This window comes from Podarcis filfolensis, assembly GCF_964270895.1.
Source record: "Podarcis filfolensis genome assembly, chromosome: 3".
Taxonomy (NCBI): domain Eukaryota; kingdom Metazoa; phylum Chordata; class Lepidosauria; order Squamata; family Lacertidae; genus Podarcis; species Podarcis filfolensis.
The window spans coordinates 73,383,110-73,400,605 of NC_139606.1; the positions used below are offsets into that span (position 1 = coordinate 73,383,110).

General features: G+C 43.1%; 1 protein-coding gene across 1 annotated transcript; it reads left to right on the top strand.

Moving 5' to 3' along the window:
• The first annotated feature begins 918 nt into the window (after nucleotides 1–918).
• Nucleotides 919–16,714, top strand: LOC310759164 (sulfotransferase 6B1-like). The gene is made up of 8 exons (XM_083606102.1): nucleotides 919–2,156; nucleotides 2,318–4,266; nucleotides 9,090–9,235; nucleotides 9,771–9,860; nucleotides 10,801–10,927; nucleotides 13,666–13,760; nucleotides 14,229–14,385; nucleotides 16,405–16,714. The coding sequence occupies exons 2-8, from the start codon at nucleotides 4,071–4,073 to the stop codon at nucleotides 16,533–16,535; spliced, it is 942 nt and encodes a 313-aa protein (XP_083462228.1). The 5' UTR covers nucleotides 919–2,156; nucleotides 2,318–4,070; the 3' UTR covers nucleotides 16,536–16,714.
• Nucleotides 16,715–17,496: the final 782 nt, after the last annotated feature.

The following is a 17,496-nucleotide window of genomic DNA, read 5'->3' on the forward strand; positions in this document are numbered from 1 at the left end:
GCCTGCCCTGCTCTGATCCTGTGAACCTTTTGCATGGGTCACCCTGGAGATCACAACCCCTAATATTCAAAGAACTACTCCAGGATCTTTTGTTTCACTTATTCATTTTATTTAATTAAAAATATTTATATATTGTTTTAGATTTCAAAAAAATCAAAAGCACTACACAACAGAACATTGCAAAAGAATGGCAAAAGACAGTAGATCTATCTGAAAACAGTAAAACAGTACTGCATATGCAAGCCAATCCATTAGTTCTGTGTGCAGGCAACATTACTGAACAGGGAATGCCTTTTTTTATTCTAAGCCTACAGTGTCTCTTAAACAATCACATTGTGCTTTTCAGATCATAGTCAGTGGTATGCTCTGCTCTGAGACAGTCCCATAATGACCACAGGAGGCTTTGAACTTCTGAGGCGACCCCGAGTCAGTCTTAGCACAGTCTTGGGTTCTTCCAACACGGCACCAGAGACCGCCTCCATCAGGGAGCTCACTGGGCAGGAGGGTGGGTGATATACCAAAAGCATCTTCAGCCTGTCTCCACGTCACCATGCCAAATGCAAGTCCTTTAGTGTAGCTCCTAGTGTGAGAACCAGTTCTATGAACTATGACAATGCCTTCTCCTGACCCTCTGGCCTGGATTGGTGTTGCCGAGAGCATCCAGGCAGGCAGAGCTGAATCAGGTTAATCCCATCCAGCCCCCACCTCTTTACATTGGACATTGTCCAACTATGAAATGCATAGCTGTCAACGTTTCCCTTTTTTAAAGGGAAATTCCCTTATTCCGAATAGGATTCCTCGCAAGAAAAGGGACAAGTTGACAGCTATGATGGAATGTCCTACCACAAGATGTGGTGATGGCAAGAATTCAGTTGGCTTTAAAAGGACATCAGACAAGTTAATAGAGAACAAGGCTCTTAATCACAATGGTTACCAGGATCAACACTGGAATCCCATTTGCTGGCGAACAAGAGCAGAAGAGGGCTGCTGCTGGGCTTCATGGGGGCTTCAGAGGCCATTGTGGGAAACCACATGCCGGACTAGAGAGACAAGAGCTTTCTTATGTTTCATAGGCCCTGGGGCTCCAAACGTCAAAGGGTAAGGTTTGAATTCCAGGAACACCAAGTTAAAGCATTTAAAGCAAAGCTTTCATGTAAGGGTGTGGTCCCAGAAGTTCATACCCTCCTAGTGTGTAAAAGTTTAAGCAAACCTAGTCAGACAAATAGATAGTTCTCTGGCCTCACCCTCACTGGGCAGCTTCCAGCATAATTAAAGCATGCTTTTATGTACGGGTCTGGTCACAGCTGTTCATATACTCCTAGTATGCCATAGTTTAAGAAAAACCCAGTGAAGGCAATCAGATAGCTCTGAAACCAGCTTGCTTATGGGGTGAAGGTTATCAATTGCCTTATTCCGTGCTACTCTTTGCACTCTCATTGTTTACCCTATTGTGAAATGCTCTCGGGACATATTGTCCCAGTTACCTGTGCTCACAGCAACACTTTGACCTATGTTTCTACTACCCTCTAAGGGGAGAAAATGGGCAGGTATTACTGTTTCCCAGCAATTGCTATTCTGAGTTACAGTATGCTACCTTTCTTACTGGATATAATATACAGTGGTACCTTGGTTCTCGAACTTAATCCGTTCTGGGAGTCCATTTGACTCTCAAAACCATTTGAAAACAAGGAGCAGCTTCCAATTGGCTGCAGGTGCTTCCAGAACATCCGAAAAACATTCGCAAACCAAAACACTTACTTCTGGGTTTGTGGCATACGGGAGCCGATTTGTTCGACAACTAAGCCGTTTGGGAACTAAGGTACCACTGTATAGCCATTCATGACTAGTAGCCATACATGAAAGAAAGTGATCTTTCAAGTAACATGATCACAGGCCACAAAGACCTTAAAGCAGGGGTCGGCAACCTGCAGCCCATGGGCCACAAGCAGCCCACGGGGGTCGTTTAAATGGCCCACAAGCCACCGCCAAACCGAGCTGCCTGCTTGGCGAGTCCCCACACGCTGCACTAAACTGGCGCAGCGCAGAGCGGGGACTTGCTTCCGTGGCACCGGAAATCGTATCTGCACATGCATAGATGCCAAAAATCACATCTGCGCATTCGCACATGCGCAGACGCAATCCGGCCCACAGAGCCAGTGGCGTAGCGTGGGGGGTGCAGGGGGGCCCGGCCGCACTGGGCGCAACATCTGGGGTTAGGGCAAATCCACGGGTTAGGGGGCGCAAATCCACGGGTTAGGGGGCGCAAATTACTTGCCTTGCCCCGGGTGCTGACAACCCACGCTACGCCACTGCACAGAGCAATCTCCGCGGGAGTGAACCAGCCCAGGCAAGGTAAACTTTGCCAACCCCTGCCTTAAATGGTCCTAACCCTTTAACTGGGTCCTTATTTATTTATTAAATTTGTATACCACTCTTCATCTGAAGATCACAGGGCAATTCGCAACATAAAAATACAAATATACGATAAGGAGCCAGTCTACCTGACAAAGGAGTGGTGTACAGTGGTACCTCGGGTTACAGTTAATTCAGGTTACAGACTTCGCTAACCTAGAAATAGTACCTTGGGTTAAGAACTTTGCTTCAGGATGAGAACAGAAATTGTGCGGCGGCAGGGGGAGGCCCCATTAGCTAAAGTGGTGTCTCAGGTTAAGAACAGTTTCAGGTTAAGAACGGACCTCCAGAACAAATTAATTTTTTAACCCGAGGTACCACTGTAATATGATCCAACTGCATAGTTGCAGTAAGTTATCTTGTGGCCCTATTTTGGATCAACAGCAAAATCTGGGCTGTTTCTCTTTTTAAAGGCAGAATGACACACAGCAAAATATTGCAATAGTCTGAATGGGAGGTTTCCAGAGCATGGGTGACTATGACCCAACTATCTCCATCCAGGTATGGTTGCTGAACTTGATAGAAAGAAACTGCAAAGGCCTCTTGAACCTCCAGTGACAATGCTGGATCAATAACTGACCCCAGACTGTGAACCTGATCCTTTAGAAGGAGCGCAACCTCTACGGAGAACTTGGGTCTAAGAGTAACCTACTGAAAGCACCTTCATCTTATCTGGATCAAGTCTATTCACCCTTATCCAGCCCACTGCCTCGCTCAAGCATTGCTTCAGCACACCCACAGCCTCCCCTGCAGCTGATGGAAAGCAGAGGGAAAGCCAAGAGTAGACCACATAATGGTGGTACCTCCACCCACATCTCCAGATGACCTCTCCTGGGAGTTCCCTGTAGATCAGGGGTGGGGAACCTCAGGCCCATAGGCCAAATGTGGCCTTCCATGTGGAATTCCTCTGCAACTGGTATTTCTCCCTTCACATCCCAAATAATCAAAATCCTAGCATTTATTAATTTCTAGGGTTTTGGGGGGGGGGTGTCCCCCTAATCTAGAACAGTATAATGGAAGAGAACACTCACTCTCACACACCCCTTAAGGTGCAAACTCTGCTGAAATCTCTTCACCATACTGAGAAAGAGGCAGGGGGAGGGGAAACAGCTCCTCTTGCATTATCCAGAAAGTTGAGGGCAGGATTCTGCCCAGCATAATGAAAATCAATGGATTGCGTGAGAAGAGTTTCATGAAAGCAGTTTCACTCCCAGTAATGTGCGTGCTTCTGTCCAATTTGGAGTTCCAGATGTTGAAATCTCAGTTTAGGAGTTGACTTCTAACTCCTCCTTGTGGGTGGAAGCAAGGAAAACCACCTTCTTCTTTTCGCGTGTTTCCAGGAAATGCACCCCTCCTCCCTCTCCCTCTGGCCAATTTTCTCTCTCAGAAACAAACATTTCTTAGTGTCCTGGCTCAGCACAAATAGGCCGCACCCTCACTAAATGCTGTGCAGGCTGGAAGAAAAAGGTCAGAGTCCTTTCTTGCGCTCCAAACACCAACTCAGAGTTAATCTGTAACCAGTTCTCTTCTTCAAGGCAGGCATGGCAACTTATTCTTTAGCACGTGACTAGACGATGGCTCTATAATTATATTTTTTTATTTCACCATTGGCCGAGATCTCAGTCTACCTGTGCACTAGTCTCCTATCCTGCACAATCATGTCTCAGGAAGGAGTGAAGGAAATTATGGACAAGAAGTTGGAAGAAGCTGGAAAGGCTGCTCCTGAAGACCAGTTGTTTATGCATGATGGGGCTTTATATCCTAGCATAGTCTGTTGTCCCGACACAATGAAAATTCTTGACACGTTTGAAGCTCGGAGTGATGATGTGGTATTAGTGGGATACGCCAAAACTGGTGAGTATGCTCGTCTTGCAAGAAATACTTGGAGTGTGTGTGTGAGAGAGAATAATAATAATAATAATAAAGCATTTATATTATAATATTAAGGTTCTCATTATAATTAACACCACATCCTTTTTTTAATCAGCAGAAACCTAGTTGTGAAACATTTAGTGAGCTCTCTTGGTGAAAGTGCCTCAAAAGAAAAAGACAAAACACTTGTATTAAGACAGCGGTCAGCAAACTTTTTCAGCAGGGGGCTGGTCCACTTTCCCTCAGACCTTGTAGGGGGGCAGGCTTTTTTTGGGGGGGGAGAACGAATTCCTATGCCCCACAAATAACCCAGAGATGCATTTTAAATAAAAGGACGCATTCTACTCATGTAAAAACACGCTGATTCCTGGATTGTCCACGGGCCGGATTGAGAAGGCGATTGGGTCACATCTGGCCCTGCAAATTCCTATCAGTACTCAGATATGGATATTGAAGATCCATTATTGGCTAAAGCTTATTTTCTTCCCGGTTGGGCTGGCACCTTATTAGATACTTACCAATCCAGATGGAAAGCTACACTGCTGGAAAAGCTCAAAGGCTTGGGGATCCCACAGCAGACCCTGATAGCGACAGGCTTCGAGAAAGCTAGGACTACAATTCGCCAGCGTATTTGGGACGTAGAACTACAATGCCACATGAGCGAAATGATCAAACATCCAGCAATAAGGGACCATGGGAGAGGTTTCTCTCCAGCTAACTATCTGTCAGGTCTTCAGGTACCCAAATACAGACGGTCTTTTACCCTCGCCAGATTTAACGTTCTCCCTTCTGCCTTACTTCAGGGCAGATTTGAGGGTAAACCATACACAGCACGGGTCTGTCCTTGTGGTTCGTTGGAAGTTGAAACTGCTTCACATGTACTATTACGTTGTTGTCTTTATGAGGATATACGTTTGACTTTTATTACACCTGTTTTGCAAAAGTCTAGGAAAGAATCGGAATACCATAGTCTAAAACTACTGCTAGAGGACAAGAAGCCCAAGACTACATTAAATGTAGCTAAATTCTGTGCGTCTGCAATCAATCGCAGGAAGCAAGTGGTATCCCATAATGTCCAATCCCCTAAATGTTAATTACAGGGGGCACGCTAACAATTAATTTTACTTTTTATATTTAAATTCTTGTTATTGCATATTGTCCCTTGTATTCCTGATATTTTTTATGATCTGTGATATTGTGTGTGTTGAAGCTGGTCTATGACCGTATTAATAAATTCATTCATTCATCTGGCCCTGGGCCTTAGTTTGCCTACCCATGATTTAAGAGAAGGGGTGGGGGGGGTGGGGAGAAATACAGGGCCTGCAAAATGAGATTTTGCTATTTATGATTTTAAAAACCTCCTACATGTTAAATGATATGAATTAATAAGCATGGAAATAAAAATGCCAAGTTCTATAAGCATTACAATGAGATGCAGCACAGGTGTGATTGTGTGGGGGGGCATTATCCATCCCAATCATGTCCTTGCATGCATACTGTTGCACCCCAATCTCTGAGCAGTGAGAGATTCCAGGGGTTCCAGGTGCTTACCCAGGGTTCGTGTTTGTTTTGGAATGATGCAAAGCAGAGAATGTGGTGTGGTGTCATGAGGGTATATGGTTTATTTACACATATATAGGCAGCGACCATTTTGCGTGGCGGTTCTGTTCCTGGCCCTCTCACATGTTGGCAGAGCATGCAGAACCTCGCTCCGTGTTACACCCTGTTACATTTCATTACAGGGTGGATAAAAATCAATGGTTTTTTAAAAAAAAAATCAGATTTTTTATTTAAATTGGATTTTTTAAAATTTTAATTGGATTTTTTTATATTTAAATTGGATTTTTAAATTTAAATTGGATTTTGAAAATACAGTGATGTGAACGGGATCCATTCCGGAGCCCCGTTCGCATCCTGAACAGAATGTAAGACGTGACTGCGCCTCTGCGCGTGCGTGGGTCGTGTTTTGCCACTTCCGCGCATGCGTGTGACGTCCTTTTGACCGTCTGCGCATGCGTGAGCAGCAAAACGCGGAAGTAGCACGCTCCGTTACTTCCGGGTTGCCGTGGAGTGCAACCCGAAAATAATTATCCCGAAGTGTATTTATCCCGAGGTATGACTGTAAAATGCTTTTGGAGGAAAAATCTTTCTAAAAATAGTTTTCTATTTAAGTTACGTTATAGTCCAAAGGCTATTCATCAGGAAATAAGGATTTAAGTTTTTCATGTGTGCTAAAACTCAGTCTAAGTTTTTCTTTTTTAAAAAAGTTTAACCACATCAGTTAACAAACACGGATACATATGCTATCATGTTATTGCTTTAGTTAAATAAATTGTTTAAATTGTTATTAAGGAAATGATTGTTTTTCTTCTTCCCATAAAGTACAGCAGAAATGTTGTCCAAATATAAACAGTTAACTTATTAAACCTCACAATAATGTCATAATTAACTGTCTATGTATTTCTAATAGTACAACCAAATCAGTAATTTTTGATATAACTGTAAAAACGTCTCTGAAAATTTATTATTCCAAAAATGAAACCTTCATCTGGTTGTAAATATTAAGATTATACCAGCAAGAATGAATCTTTCTGTAAAAATAAATAAAAATGATTTAAATCAAGTCTTACTGACTAGTGATTTAAATCAAATCCACCCTGCTTCATTACACCCCTGCTCACAGTCGGCTAACAAAATGCCTAAAGAAATAAAAATATATTTTACAAGGCACCTAAAACCCATCAGAGTTGGCATCAACAAGATATGTGAGGGGAGACTGTTCCACAAATGGGGTGTCCTCTCATGGGCATCACACTATTGGCAAGTGTAACATTGTTTTGTTTTGATTTTCAATCTCAATCTCAAACCTTTTATTGGTGTATAGACAAAACCCTGAAGGGTTCAATACAATAAAATCATTCTGCCCTGCTCAGCTCCATCACAACTTTACTTCTTGCAAAGCCCATGGACCTAGAGAAACAGAGATATATGTGAAAACATAGATCTATAAAGGCAGAATTCAAAGGAACAGAGTGACAGTGGTGAAATAAAAAAATTAAGCCCCAAAGGGGGGATTGAAATAAAAAAAAAAATTAAGGTCTTATATATATATATAAAATGTTCATAAATGTACCAACCAAGAACATACATAGATATGTGGACCACATGTCTGGAGCAGCACAGGAAGACCGCCCTGAAACCATTTTGACTCCCAAACTGACCAAATGTTTTCTCTGCAGGGAGAGAGGGGGTGAGGGAACCTTCCCATTGTCTCAGGAAGTGGGTAATCACCATCTCAAAGGAATGGCCAGGCTACCAGGAAAGGCAATCAGATAAGGCATTATCAGATAACCTGGCAGACAGGAAAAACAACAACATTCAAATTTTTGTTGTAGACCACCTTTTCTGTGATGTATGTATGAAGTATGGAGGGGTGGTCTTGAGCTCCAAGGAAGGCAATTTAAAATGTCTATATAAAGGCAGGCACACCTTGGTTCTGGGTCCTCCTCCTTACCTGCGTGTGAGGAAGGCACTCTGTTGCAACAGTTCAATAAAGATCAGGCTTACTAGCTGCTTTGCTTCTCAATATTCTCTGGTTGGCCTCTGCTATTTTCTCGTACTGATGGAGAACCTACAACGGACTCTTAAAGGCCTTTTGTGTCCCCCATAAGGGAATAAGGGCAGATTTTGTTTATTACAGAGGGGACCCTGATCTGAATTGGGAGAGGTTAATGGACATCATTCTTAAGTTAGGTCTAGGGGAAAGAACCAGTCAGCCTCATTATCAGCACTGCAAAAAAAAAAAACCCAATGCAAACCACCGCACACATATGGTCTTATCTATGTTGTATAAGGTAAAGGTAAAGGACCCCTGACAGTTAAGTCCAGTTGCATACGACTCCGGGATTGCGGCGCTCATCTCGCTTTACAGGCCGAGGGAGCCGACAGTTTTTCTCGGTCATGTGGCCAGCATAACTAAGCCGCTTCTAGCACAATGGAATACCGAAACCAGAGCAGCGCATGGAAACTCCATTTACCTTCCTGCTGGAGCAGTACCTATTTGTCTACTTGCACTTTTCGGCGTGCTTGGCAGGAGCTGGGACTGAGCAACGGGAGCTCACCCCACTGCAGGGATTCGAACAGCCGACCTTCTGTTCGGCAAGCCCAAGAGGCTCAGTGGTTTAGACCACACTGCCACATGTGTCCCCATAGCACCACCTGCTATGTTGTATTCCTCTGCAAAACAAAACAACCTACCTCTTTTGGAGTCTCCCGGAACATTCAATTTGATTGTACGTGGGTGGCACTGTGGGTTAAACCACAGAGCCTAGGGCTTGCAGATCAGAAGGTCGGCAGTTTGAATCCCCATGACGGGGTGAGCTCCCGTTGCTCGGTCCCAGCTCCTACCAACCTAGCAGTTTGAAAGCATGTTAAAGTGCAAGTAGATAAATAGGTACCGTACTGGCGGGAAGGTAAACTGCGTTTCTGAGTGCTGCTCTGGTTTGCCAGAAGCGGCTTAGGCATGCTGGCCACATGACCCAGAAGCTGTATGCCGGCTCCCTCAGCCAATAAAGCGAGATGAGTGCCACAACCCCAGAGTCGTCTGGGACTGGACCTAATGGTCAGGGGGTCCCTTTACCTTTACTATTCTTTATATGCACACCACAACTACATTCAGATTCCATGGTTATGAATCTCGTTTCTGAAGATCCTTTGGCTGTGCAATAGTGATGCAAGGCCTATGTTACAGTAGGTATGAGGAGTCTCTTTCTGTGATTTCGAACGGTCCTTTGGCATTCCTTCAGGTACTCACTGGGTTGGCCAGATTTTAAAAGAGTTGGAAGCCGCATCTGGAAAATACGATGAAGAAGAAATGAAGCGGAGGCAGCAAATAGAGAAAGAATTAAAATTACCGCCATACCTTGAATTTGGAGATCCCGGGAAGTTTGAGGTCAGTATTGGCGAGAATAGTGCATAGCTTGATGCATTTGAATGACATGAGAGATACCACATGGTCTTCTCCAACCTACTGCCCTCCAGAAATATGCAGTCAGTTTGATGAGTTAGTGCCATTAGGGTGGGTAGAGAGAACACGTTGGTGTGGCTGGCTTCCCTGCTTTGAATTCAGTTTCTCCGTGCCGAAGCTCAACCCAGTGCCAAAGCTCAACTCAGAACCTCTTCTGGGCATTTTTGTTTGGATGAGCTTGTAGAAGCCAGAGACAAAAACAAGTGACTTCAGCTGTGCCTTGTCTGGCTTCCTAATATTTAAGGCTGCAATCCTAACCCGATTTACCAGGGAGTGAACTCCAATGAATTCAATAAGACTTACTTCTGCAGAGAAATGGTTACATTCAGAGTTATGTGAAACAGCTCTCAATGTGTCAAACTTGCTGTGGATTATTCCTATAGTACAATCAAACCACCATGCTATTTTTCACACAAAGGAATGTTAACATTTCTCTTTTTTTTCTAACATGTTACTAAAGAGGTTGAAGAAGTTACCTTCCAGAAGAGTGATCAAAACACATCTCACTCCTCAAAAGATTCCCAAATCTATTTTCCAAAAGAAGGCAAAGGTAAGTTCACTGCTTAAAGTTTCCTCAATCCATCCATCCATCCATCCATTTAGAATATTTATATACCACTTTTCATGAAAAATTCATCAAACTGGCTTACATACCAAAATATGGCAATGAACAAACTCTTGTTTCAGATTCTGGTCAGAATAAACTTTAGGTTTGTTTCTTTCATTTTTACAATGGAAAACTGTATTATTCAAAACCAAGGGCAGAAGTTTTCAGTCTCCTTGTATAAGAGGGAGGGGAGAGCAGAGGTGCAGCCTATGAGTCTAAGGTTTGCTGCAGCTTTAAAAAATAATGCTAAAGAATACATTAGCATCATGCCCAGCCACTGAATGGTTGCATTCTGCATGGCAGAGGTTTTTCAGGGTCTCAAGCAGAGGCTTTTGCCATCCTAAGGATGGCTTTCTGCTAAGGAGTCCCACCAGCCAAAGGATTTACACTTGTTCAAAAAGTCTTTGCCTCTCTCTGTACATGCCCCATGTCCTCTCCAAATCTGCTCCAAAGGGTTGGGGGAAACTCCAGAGTAGTTTAAGGGGGAGTACAAGGAAAGGAGGGGTCGAAGCCTTCTGTTGCACAAGCAGAAATCCTTGAGCTGATGGAACAGTGGCTTTGGGGCTACATTGGATTCCACCCTGATGCTGTAATCCTGTACAATTTTTACCTGGGATTCTGAGGAATTGACTTCCATGTTCAGCGAACAATTTCTAACAATGAGCTAGGAGCTCATCTCATTATTATTATTTTTTAAGGGGTTTGTCCCCTTGTTTTATACTCTTTCTCTAAACTTCGCAATATTAATTCATGGCCAAATACATGAATATTTTCATACTGTGGATTAAAGAAAAAGTTTAGATGATTTATGTGTTTGGTGTTATGGGTATGAACTTTGTCCCCCTACTTTAGCATACCTGTTCTGCCTCTTTCTGTTTTGAAGATCCTGGTTTTGTTTCGAAATCCGAAAGACACAGCTGTATCCTACTTCCATTTTTCCAAAGGCATGAGCATCGTCCCTGATCAGAAAACCTGGGATGAGTTCTTCTCAGAATTTATGAATGGAATAGGTATGTGCCTCTTCCATTCAGCCTATTAAATTCTAGACTAGGTACAACAGAAATATGAATTTGTAAGAAGAAGAAAAGGCCATGTTGCTCTAAATCAGTGTTTCCCAACTTTTCTCTGACCGTGGCCCCCTTCCAACCTTGTTTCCTTCCTGTGGAAATGTTTTGTTTAAAAGTTTTGTTTCTAAATAGAACATGTTTTATTTTTAATTTATACAAAATACAATTACATAAAATGAAAGGAACTTAATGAAATTTTACTGAAAGGGAAAAACCATAGAATCATAGAGCTGGAAGGGACTACAAGGGTCATCTTTCTACTGCAACCCCCCTGCAATGTAGGAAACTCAGCTAAAGCATGCATGGCAGATGGCTATCCAACCTCTGCTTTGAAACCTCCAAGGAAGGAGAGTCCAGATCCTCCCAAGGGAGATTCATCTTCCACGTATTATAAAAAGTAAACAACACTTATTTGACCCCAGCTATTTGATACAGAGGGGAAAACATCTGTAAGCATACCCTCCAACATTTTTCCAATGAAAATAGGGATGCCCTCTTCCATAATAATAATTTTACTATTTATACACAGCCCATCTGACTGGGTTGCCCTAGTCACACTGGGTGGCTTCCAACATATATAAAAACATAATAAAACGTTAAACATAAAAAACCCCAACCTTCCCTATACGGGGCTGCCTTCAGATGGCTTGGGGGTTGGATAACTCCATACCCTTCAACATTTGGTGAAAATAGGGACGTCCTAAGGAAAAGCGGGGCATTTCGGCATCAAACCAGAAACTGGGATGACTTCTGTAAATCTGGGACTGTCCCTGGAAGATAGGGACACTTGGAGGGTCTGCAAATGGCTCACAGGGAGTTCTGTATATATGGGAGAATTTTAAAAAGCAAGCGGTCCTTACTGACCTGGTGCAAAAAGATCTTGTCATCCAGAGGAGCCCTGGCTGTCTAGATAAAACACTATAACCCCCCACACTTTTACCTGGGAGTAAGGCCCACTGAACTCAGTGCAGCTTTCGTCTAAGAAGACACTTATTTACCAGCAAGTCAGCAGCACCAGACGAGGCTAGGCGCTGGGGCTGCAGAGGCAGGCTGATGCTGTCAACAGGCCCTGTGCCCCTTGGCAACATCTGAAGGCCCTGATCTGCTTGGCGCTGAGGTGGAACACACCCTGTGCCTTGCAGAGTCAGGCCCAGGCTACCACCTGGCCCAATATCGGTGGCAGCTACAAGCAGGGGTCAGAACAGGTGCAATCGTGATTGTCCTCTCCTTCTGTAAACAAACCAGGACTGCTCCAAGAAAATGCATGGGGCAAAAAGAAGTACTAGGTGGCCCCCTGGTGGGCTGCCCGCTTACCTGCTTGTGATTGGGCAAGCAGATAGCCAGCCAGCCAATCAGGATACACACACACACTTTTCTTTTTCACTTCCCTCTGTGCACCCCCATTACGTAATTTCCACCTGTGCCCCCCTTGGAATATCCTGGGGGGGGGCAGGGGGCCATATAGCACCTGGTTGGGAAACACTGCTGTAAACTGTTTGGAGTTTCACAAATCTTCAGTAGAGCAGTTTTAGATTTTCAATTTTGCAAATACATTTTTTTAAAAAGCACCAGAAATCTTGCATGGCATCATAAACAATAAATGAATTTTTATACAACATACCTTTGCTGACTGGCTTACATACAGAATTTAAGTTTTGGAGAACAAGTCCAGACAACCTGTGATTTGTGTGCAAGCAGTCACCACAGGCAAAAAGCCAAAGTGGTCTAAGCTATGTGTGGTGGTCTATACTTTCCAGAAAAGTGAATAAAGTGAAAAGAATTACATTTGAACTAGCGCATATAATAAATATTGGTGCACACAATGCACAGGCACATAAGTGAAGAGCATTTGAAAACTATTATTACTTAATTAACCTCATGAATCATTGTACAAGACATAACAGAGAGAACAGCTGGCTGTGATTTACAAGAAAACTAAAGTCATGGTTTTCTCAAGAAACTACATAAGGCCCATAGATGGCGCATGGACAACCAGCTAATTGAACAGGTCAAAGTCTTCAAATATCTTGGCCTTATTTTCCAATTTATGGGGTCATGGGGAGCACACCAGAAATGTGCAAAAGAAAAAGCGTCCCAAAATGCCAAAATTCTGATATGTTTGTTCTACACAAAAGGTGGTAAACATATACCATCGGTCCTGGAAGTGTTCCAAGCTAAACCCCTCACACAGTTATTATATGGGGCTCAGATTTGGACCTTGGATCTACGGAAGCTGTCCAATCAAAGTTTTTAAGGCAAATTTTCTCTGCACCACCCTGTATACCAAATGCCTAGAGTAGTGGTGGCCAAACTTGGCCCTCCAGCTGTTTTGGGACTACAATTCCCAACATCCCTGACCATTGGTCCTGTTAGCTAGGGATGATGGGAGTTGTAGCCCAAAAACAGCTGGAGGGCCAAGTTTGGCTACCACTGGCCTAGAGGCTAGTCTTCCCTCGGTAGAATTACGGATTTGGCGTAAAAGACATAACATAGGACCATCAGCAACAAGATCCATGGAATACATTTTGAAAAACATTTTCACATGCTACCTTTCCAAACATTAGCTTGCATAAGCAAATGTTACTTGTGGAAAATGAATTAAGATTTTACATAAAAGCCTTTATCATTGTCTTATCAGAGATTTGTTACATGAATAAAATGTTCTGCTTTCTTCTTACTAGTTCCCTACGGCCTTTATTTTAATCATATCGTTGAATGGAACAAGTATCTGGATGACAAAAATATTATGTTTCTTACCTATGAGGAACTAAAAGAGGTAAATAACACTTTTTAAAATTTATTTTTAAAGCATTTCTAATGGAGAGTGTGTGAAGGAAATTGAAACAGGATTTAAATCATGGTTTCTGCTCATCTCTACCCTCTTTGACTGGTAAACAGCTCATGAATGTTTTCTTTCAAAATACAACTTCTGAATTTGTTAAATCTTATTTTGACTGGATTTCTGGAAGTTACTGAGGACTATTTCTTCATAGACAGTTCCAAACAATTACAGCTTGCAAGGAAAGAGACATCTGGAAACAATAATAAGGCCACATATTTTTCTGTTACTAAACATATTGTTTAGTAGTCAAAGAACAACTGAGCAGGATTGAAGAAAGTTATGTGTTGTGTGCTGTGCAACTCTTGTGTGGAACGCAGAACGAAAACAGGAACTGGGGATCTGGAAAAGTTTCATGAGGTCACAGTATTTTTCACTTGTGACACCCTTGTTTTCTTTATCCAGAACACAACTCTGGGAATAAAAAAAATAGCTGAATTCTTTAATTTTTCTGTGACGGAACAAGATATTCAGTCCATTATGGAGAAGACCAGTTTCAACAGCATGAAAGAAAAATCCCATGAAACCCATGGGAAAATGGGCAACACTCTTTTCCGTAAAGGTAACATTCTTATACAGGGGTCAGAAAACTTTTCCGCCGGTGGGCCAGATCGCCTGCGCACAGGAGCGTGTGCACTCGTGCGCATGCACACATGCCCGCTGCTCTTTCCTCGCCGGCTTTCGGAGCCATGGCGGGGGAGGATGAGGAGGTGTCTATGGCTTCCTATTGGCTGTAGGAATTTCCTGCAGCCAATAGGAAGCCGTGGCTGCATCCCGGAAGTCAGTCCCCGTGTGGAGCTAAACAGCGCACTGCCCCGGATTAGCTCCACGCAGGGACTGACTGAGTGGGTGGCAAGGGCCGGGGGCCAGTTTAATGACCCTCTTGGGCCGAATCCAACCTGCAGACCGTGGTTTGCCGATCCCTGTTCCAATATGTTAAATTACTATCATCAACAGTACATACCTTGCTTCTCTAGTACGTTTTTTCCAGAAACATTGTGCAGTATGAGAAGTAAGTCTACAAGTGGAATGTTTTAGAGTAAATCTATAAATGTAGCACAGTCTTATGACTGGATTGTACCACTCTAGTATGTAGATCGGGATTGTATGTTTCAGTGATGCTCTATTGAGGGAGAGAAATCACACCTCCGTAATGCTTCAGTTACATCAGGTAGAAAGTAGCCTAGAATCTGTTGTTTTCATGAATATGCCACAAACCTACCTTTCCTCTTGGATTTCAGGGCTCTGCTTACAGTTTTTCCACATGAATTCATCCACATATTTAGTGAATGTTGGTTGTTCTGTTTTCATCACTTACAATATAAGCTGTTTAGATATTTTTATTACGTTAAGTGCTATAGCATTTTAATGATCATAACCATAATGGTAACAATAATTTATTAAATTTGTACACTGCCCTTCATCCATAGATTTACAATATAAAAAAACACAAAATACATAATGAAAATGGGAATAAAAATAAGAATCCCCCCCACCCACAACACATTTAAAAAGGCATTGGATGTCAATCAGCTCAAGGTCTGGTTTAAGTGGAAAGCTTTTGCCTAGCGCCTAAAGGTATATAATGAAGGTGCCAGCTTAACCTCCCTGTGGAGAACCACTGCAGAAAAGGCTTGTTCTAGTGTTGCCACTCCAAAGACTTTTCATGGAGAGGGCACACAAAGAAGGGCCTTAGATGATGAGTGCAGGGTCTGGGTTGGTTCATGTAAGGAGAGGTGGTTCTTGAGGTATTGCGGTCCTGAGCCAAATATATTTATCATAATATATTTTTGCCTCTGAAGGGCACCCTCTCAACAAAACATTAATGGTGGATTTCAGCAAAACAACAACAACAGCAAACCATCACTACCAACAACAAGGTGTCCATAAAACCATAATCAGTCTGAAACAATCCCAGGCTGTAATTGTTGTATTCATTCTTACCGCTCAGTTTCATACCAGTCAGTGCAACATTCTTTGGAGCTCTAAAATAAGTAAGCACATATTGCAAGATGGCAACCCACAAAAGCTCACTGAAATGAAATATTCTACAGCCCTATTCAGGCATTCACCCAGATGTGTGTGGGCTGAAAATCGGCAGGAGACAGGAGCATGCATGCACTCTCCAATGCAGTATTCCTGCCCAACTTCCTGATCACAGGGGATCCCAGTCCCAAGGAAGATGCTAAGTGTGTTTACCAAAACATATTAACAACCCCCCTTCAAATTTTCCCTGCTACAGGTGGGGACACCAGGGACTTTGTTTTCCTGTGCACCCTTGTCCCCTCCTGACTTTTAGCCCATGTGTGTGTATCTTAGACATCAGAAGAGGGCTTTTGCTGTAACAAGCAGCAAAGGGGCCAAGTGAACCTGACTTGGGGAGCTGCTTTACGTTTTAGGCACCTGAAAAGGTCCAGTTTCGGGGGCCCATCTGGCGGTAGTTGTGGAGAATTAAAAGCGGGGTTTCATTTAAGATAACACTTCCATGTGTCTGATAAAGTGACTCCAGTCACCAAAAGCTCATGGCACAATAAATATCTCTCTCTTGTACTATAATCTTTATTATGCTTTATATTTGCAGGCATAGTAGGTGACTGGAAGAGTGTCTTCTCTGAGAGCCAGAATGAAGAAATGGATAGAAAATTTGAGGAGGGTGCAGGAAAAACTAAGCTTGGAAAGATGCTGAAGTACGACCTATATTGCAAGAGCTAAGGAGGGCAATGGTGCTACAGTTGTCTCATGCCTTCTGTTTTGTCCATAAAGGAAGACATGTTTGGGTTGGTTTTGTTATAGGCATGTCTATCTGGTATATGCCCCCCTCCATGCCCATAATAAAATGGATAAATTTTTCATAGTAAAATTTATTAAAATTTCTTTTTTCAAAGTGTCAACTATTTCCAACAGTTTTTATTATTTCTGAACTGAAACTGTACTTGCAGGACCAGGCGTCAGGTTCCCATCCCCCAACCCATGCAAATAAGAGTCCAATGAGGCTGGTTTTTTGGGGGTCAAAACAGGCCACAACATTATTGAATACAAATGAAAGAGGTTTGGCTTGGGCATGGGACAATCAAAATACTTCCGGCCAGAGTGGCTCCCCTCTCAGCCTTGCCGCTGCGGAGATCCATCAGTCATCCTCCTCCAACATGTGTCTGTGACTCAAGCTGCAGTGTATGCTTGAGCACACATTACTCAGCAGTGTAAACTGCACAACAGATCAGGCTTGATGCGTGGATACTAAGCTACACATTTATTCTACATAAATCAGGACAAAGGAAAACATGGCCTCTCTCTTTGCCGTCTTCTCGGAGAGAGAGAAAAACAAAAGCAATATAGAGCGGAAGTTCCACTCATGCCAGCAATCTGTGCTGGAATGTAAACAGACATGTGACATGTAACAATCCACATATCTGCAGCAAAGGGTGGAATGGAATTCCCAACAAGGGTGACACCCATGGGGACCGCCGTCTGGGGGAGTGCCTTCAGCCCTGACCCTGCCTGGGCACACAGACATGGCCACTCCCCCTGGATCCCTTTAACGGGATACCCCAGCATTTGGAGGGGCAGGCAGAGACTACAACCTCCCCTCCATCCAAAACAAAGGATTGACCCAATGCCAAACTGGTTGTGACAATTGCTATGAGGTAAGCAAAACCACCAGGTCGGTGCCAAT

What these genes read in the sequence shown, in the direction of transcription:
- LOC310759164 (XM_083606102.1), top strand. Translation starts at nt 4,071, where the DNA reads ATGTCTCAGGAAGGAGTGAAGGAAATTATGGACAAGAAGTTGGAAGAA. An exon ending in AGAATTTATGAATGGAATAG is followed by an intron (nt 10,928 to 13,665) that starts GTATGTGCCTCT and finishes TCTTCTTACTAG; the next exon opens with TTCCCTACGGCCTTTATTTT. An exon ending in CAACACTCTTTTCCGTAAAG is followed by an intron (nt 14,386 to 16,404) that starts GTAACATTCTTA and finishes TTATATTTGCAG; the next exon opens with GCATAGTAGGTGACTGGAAG.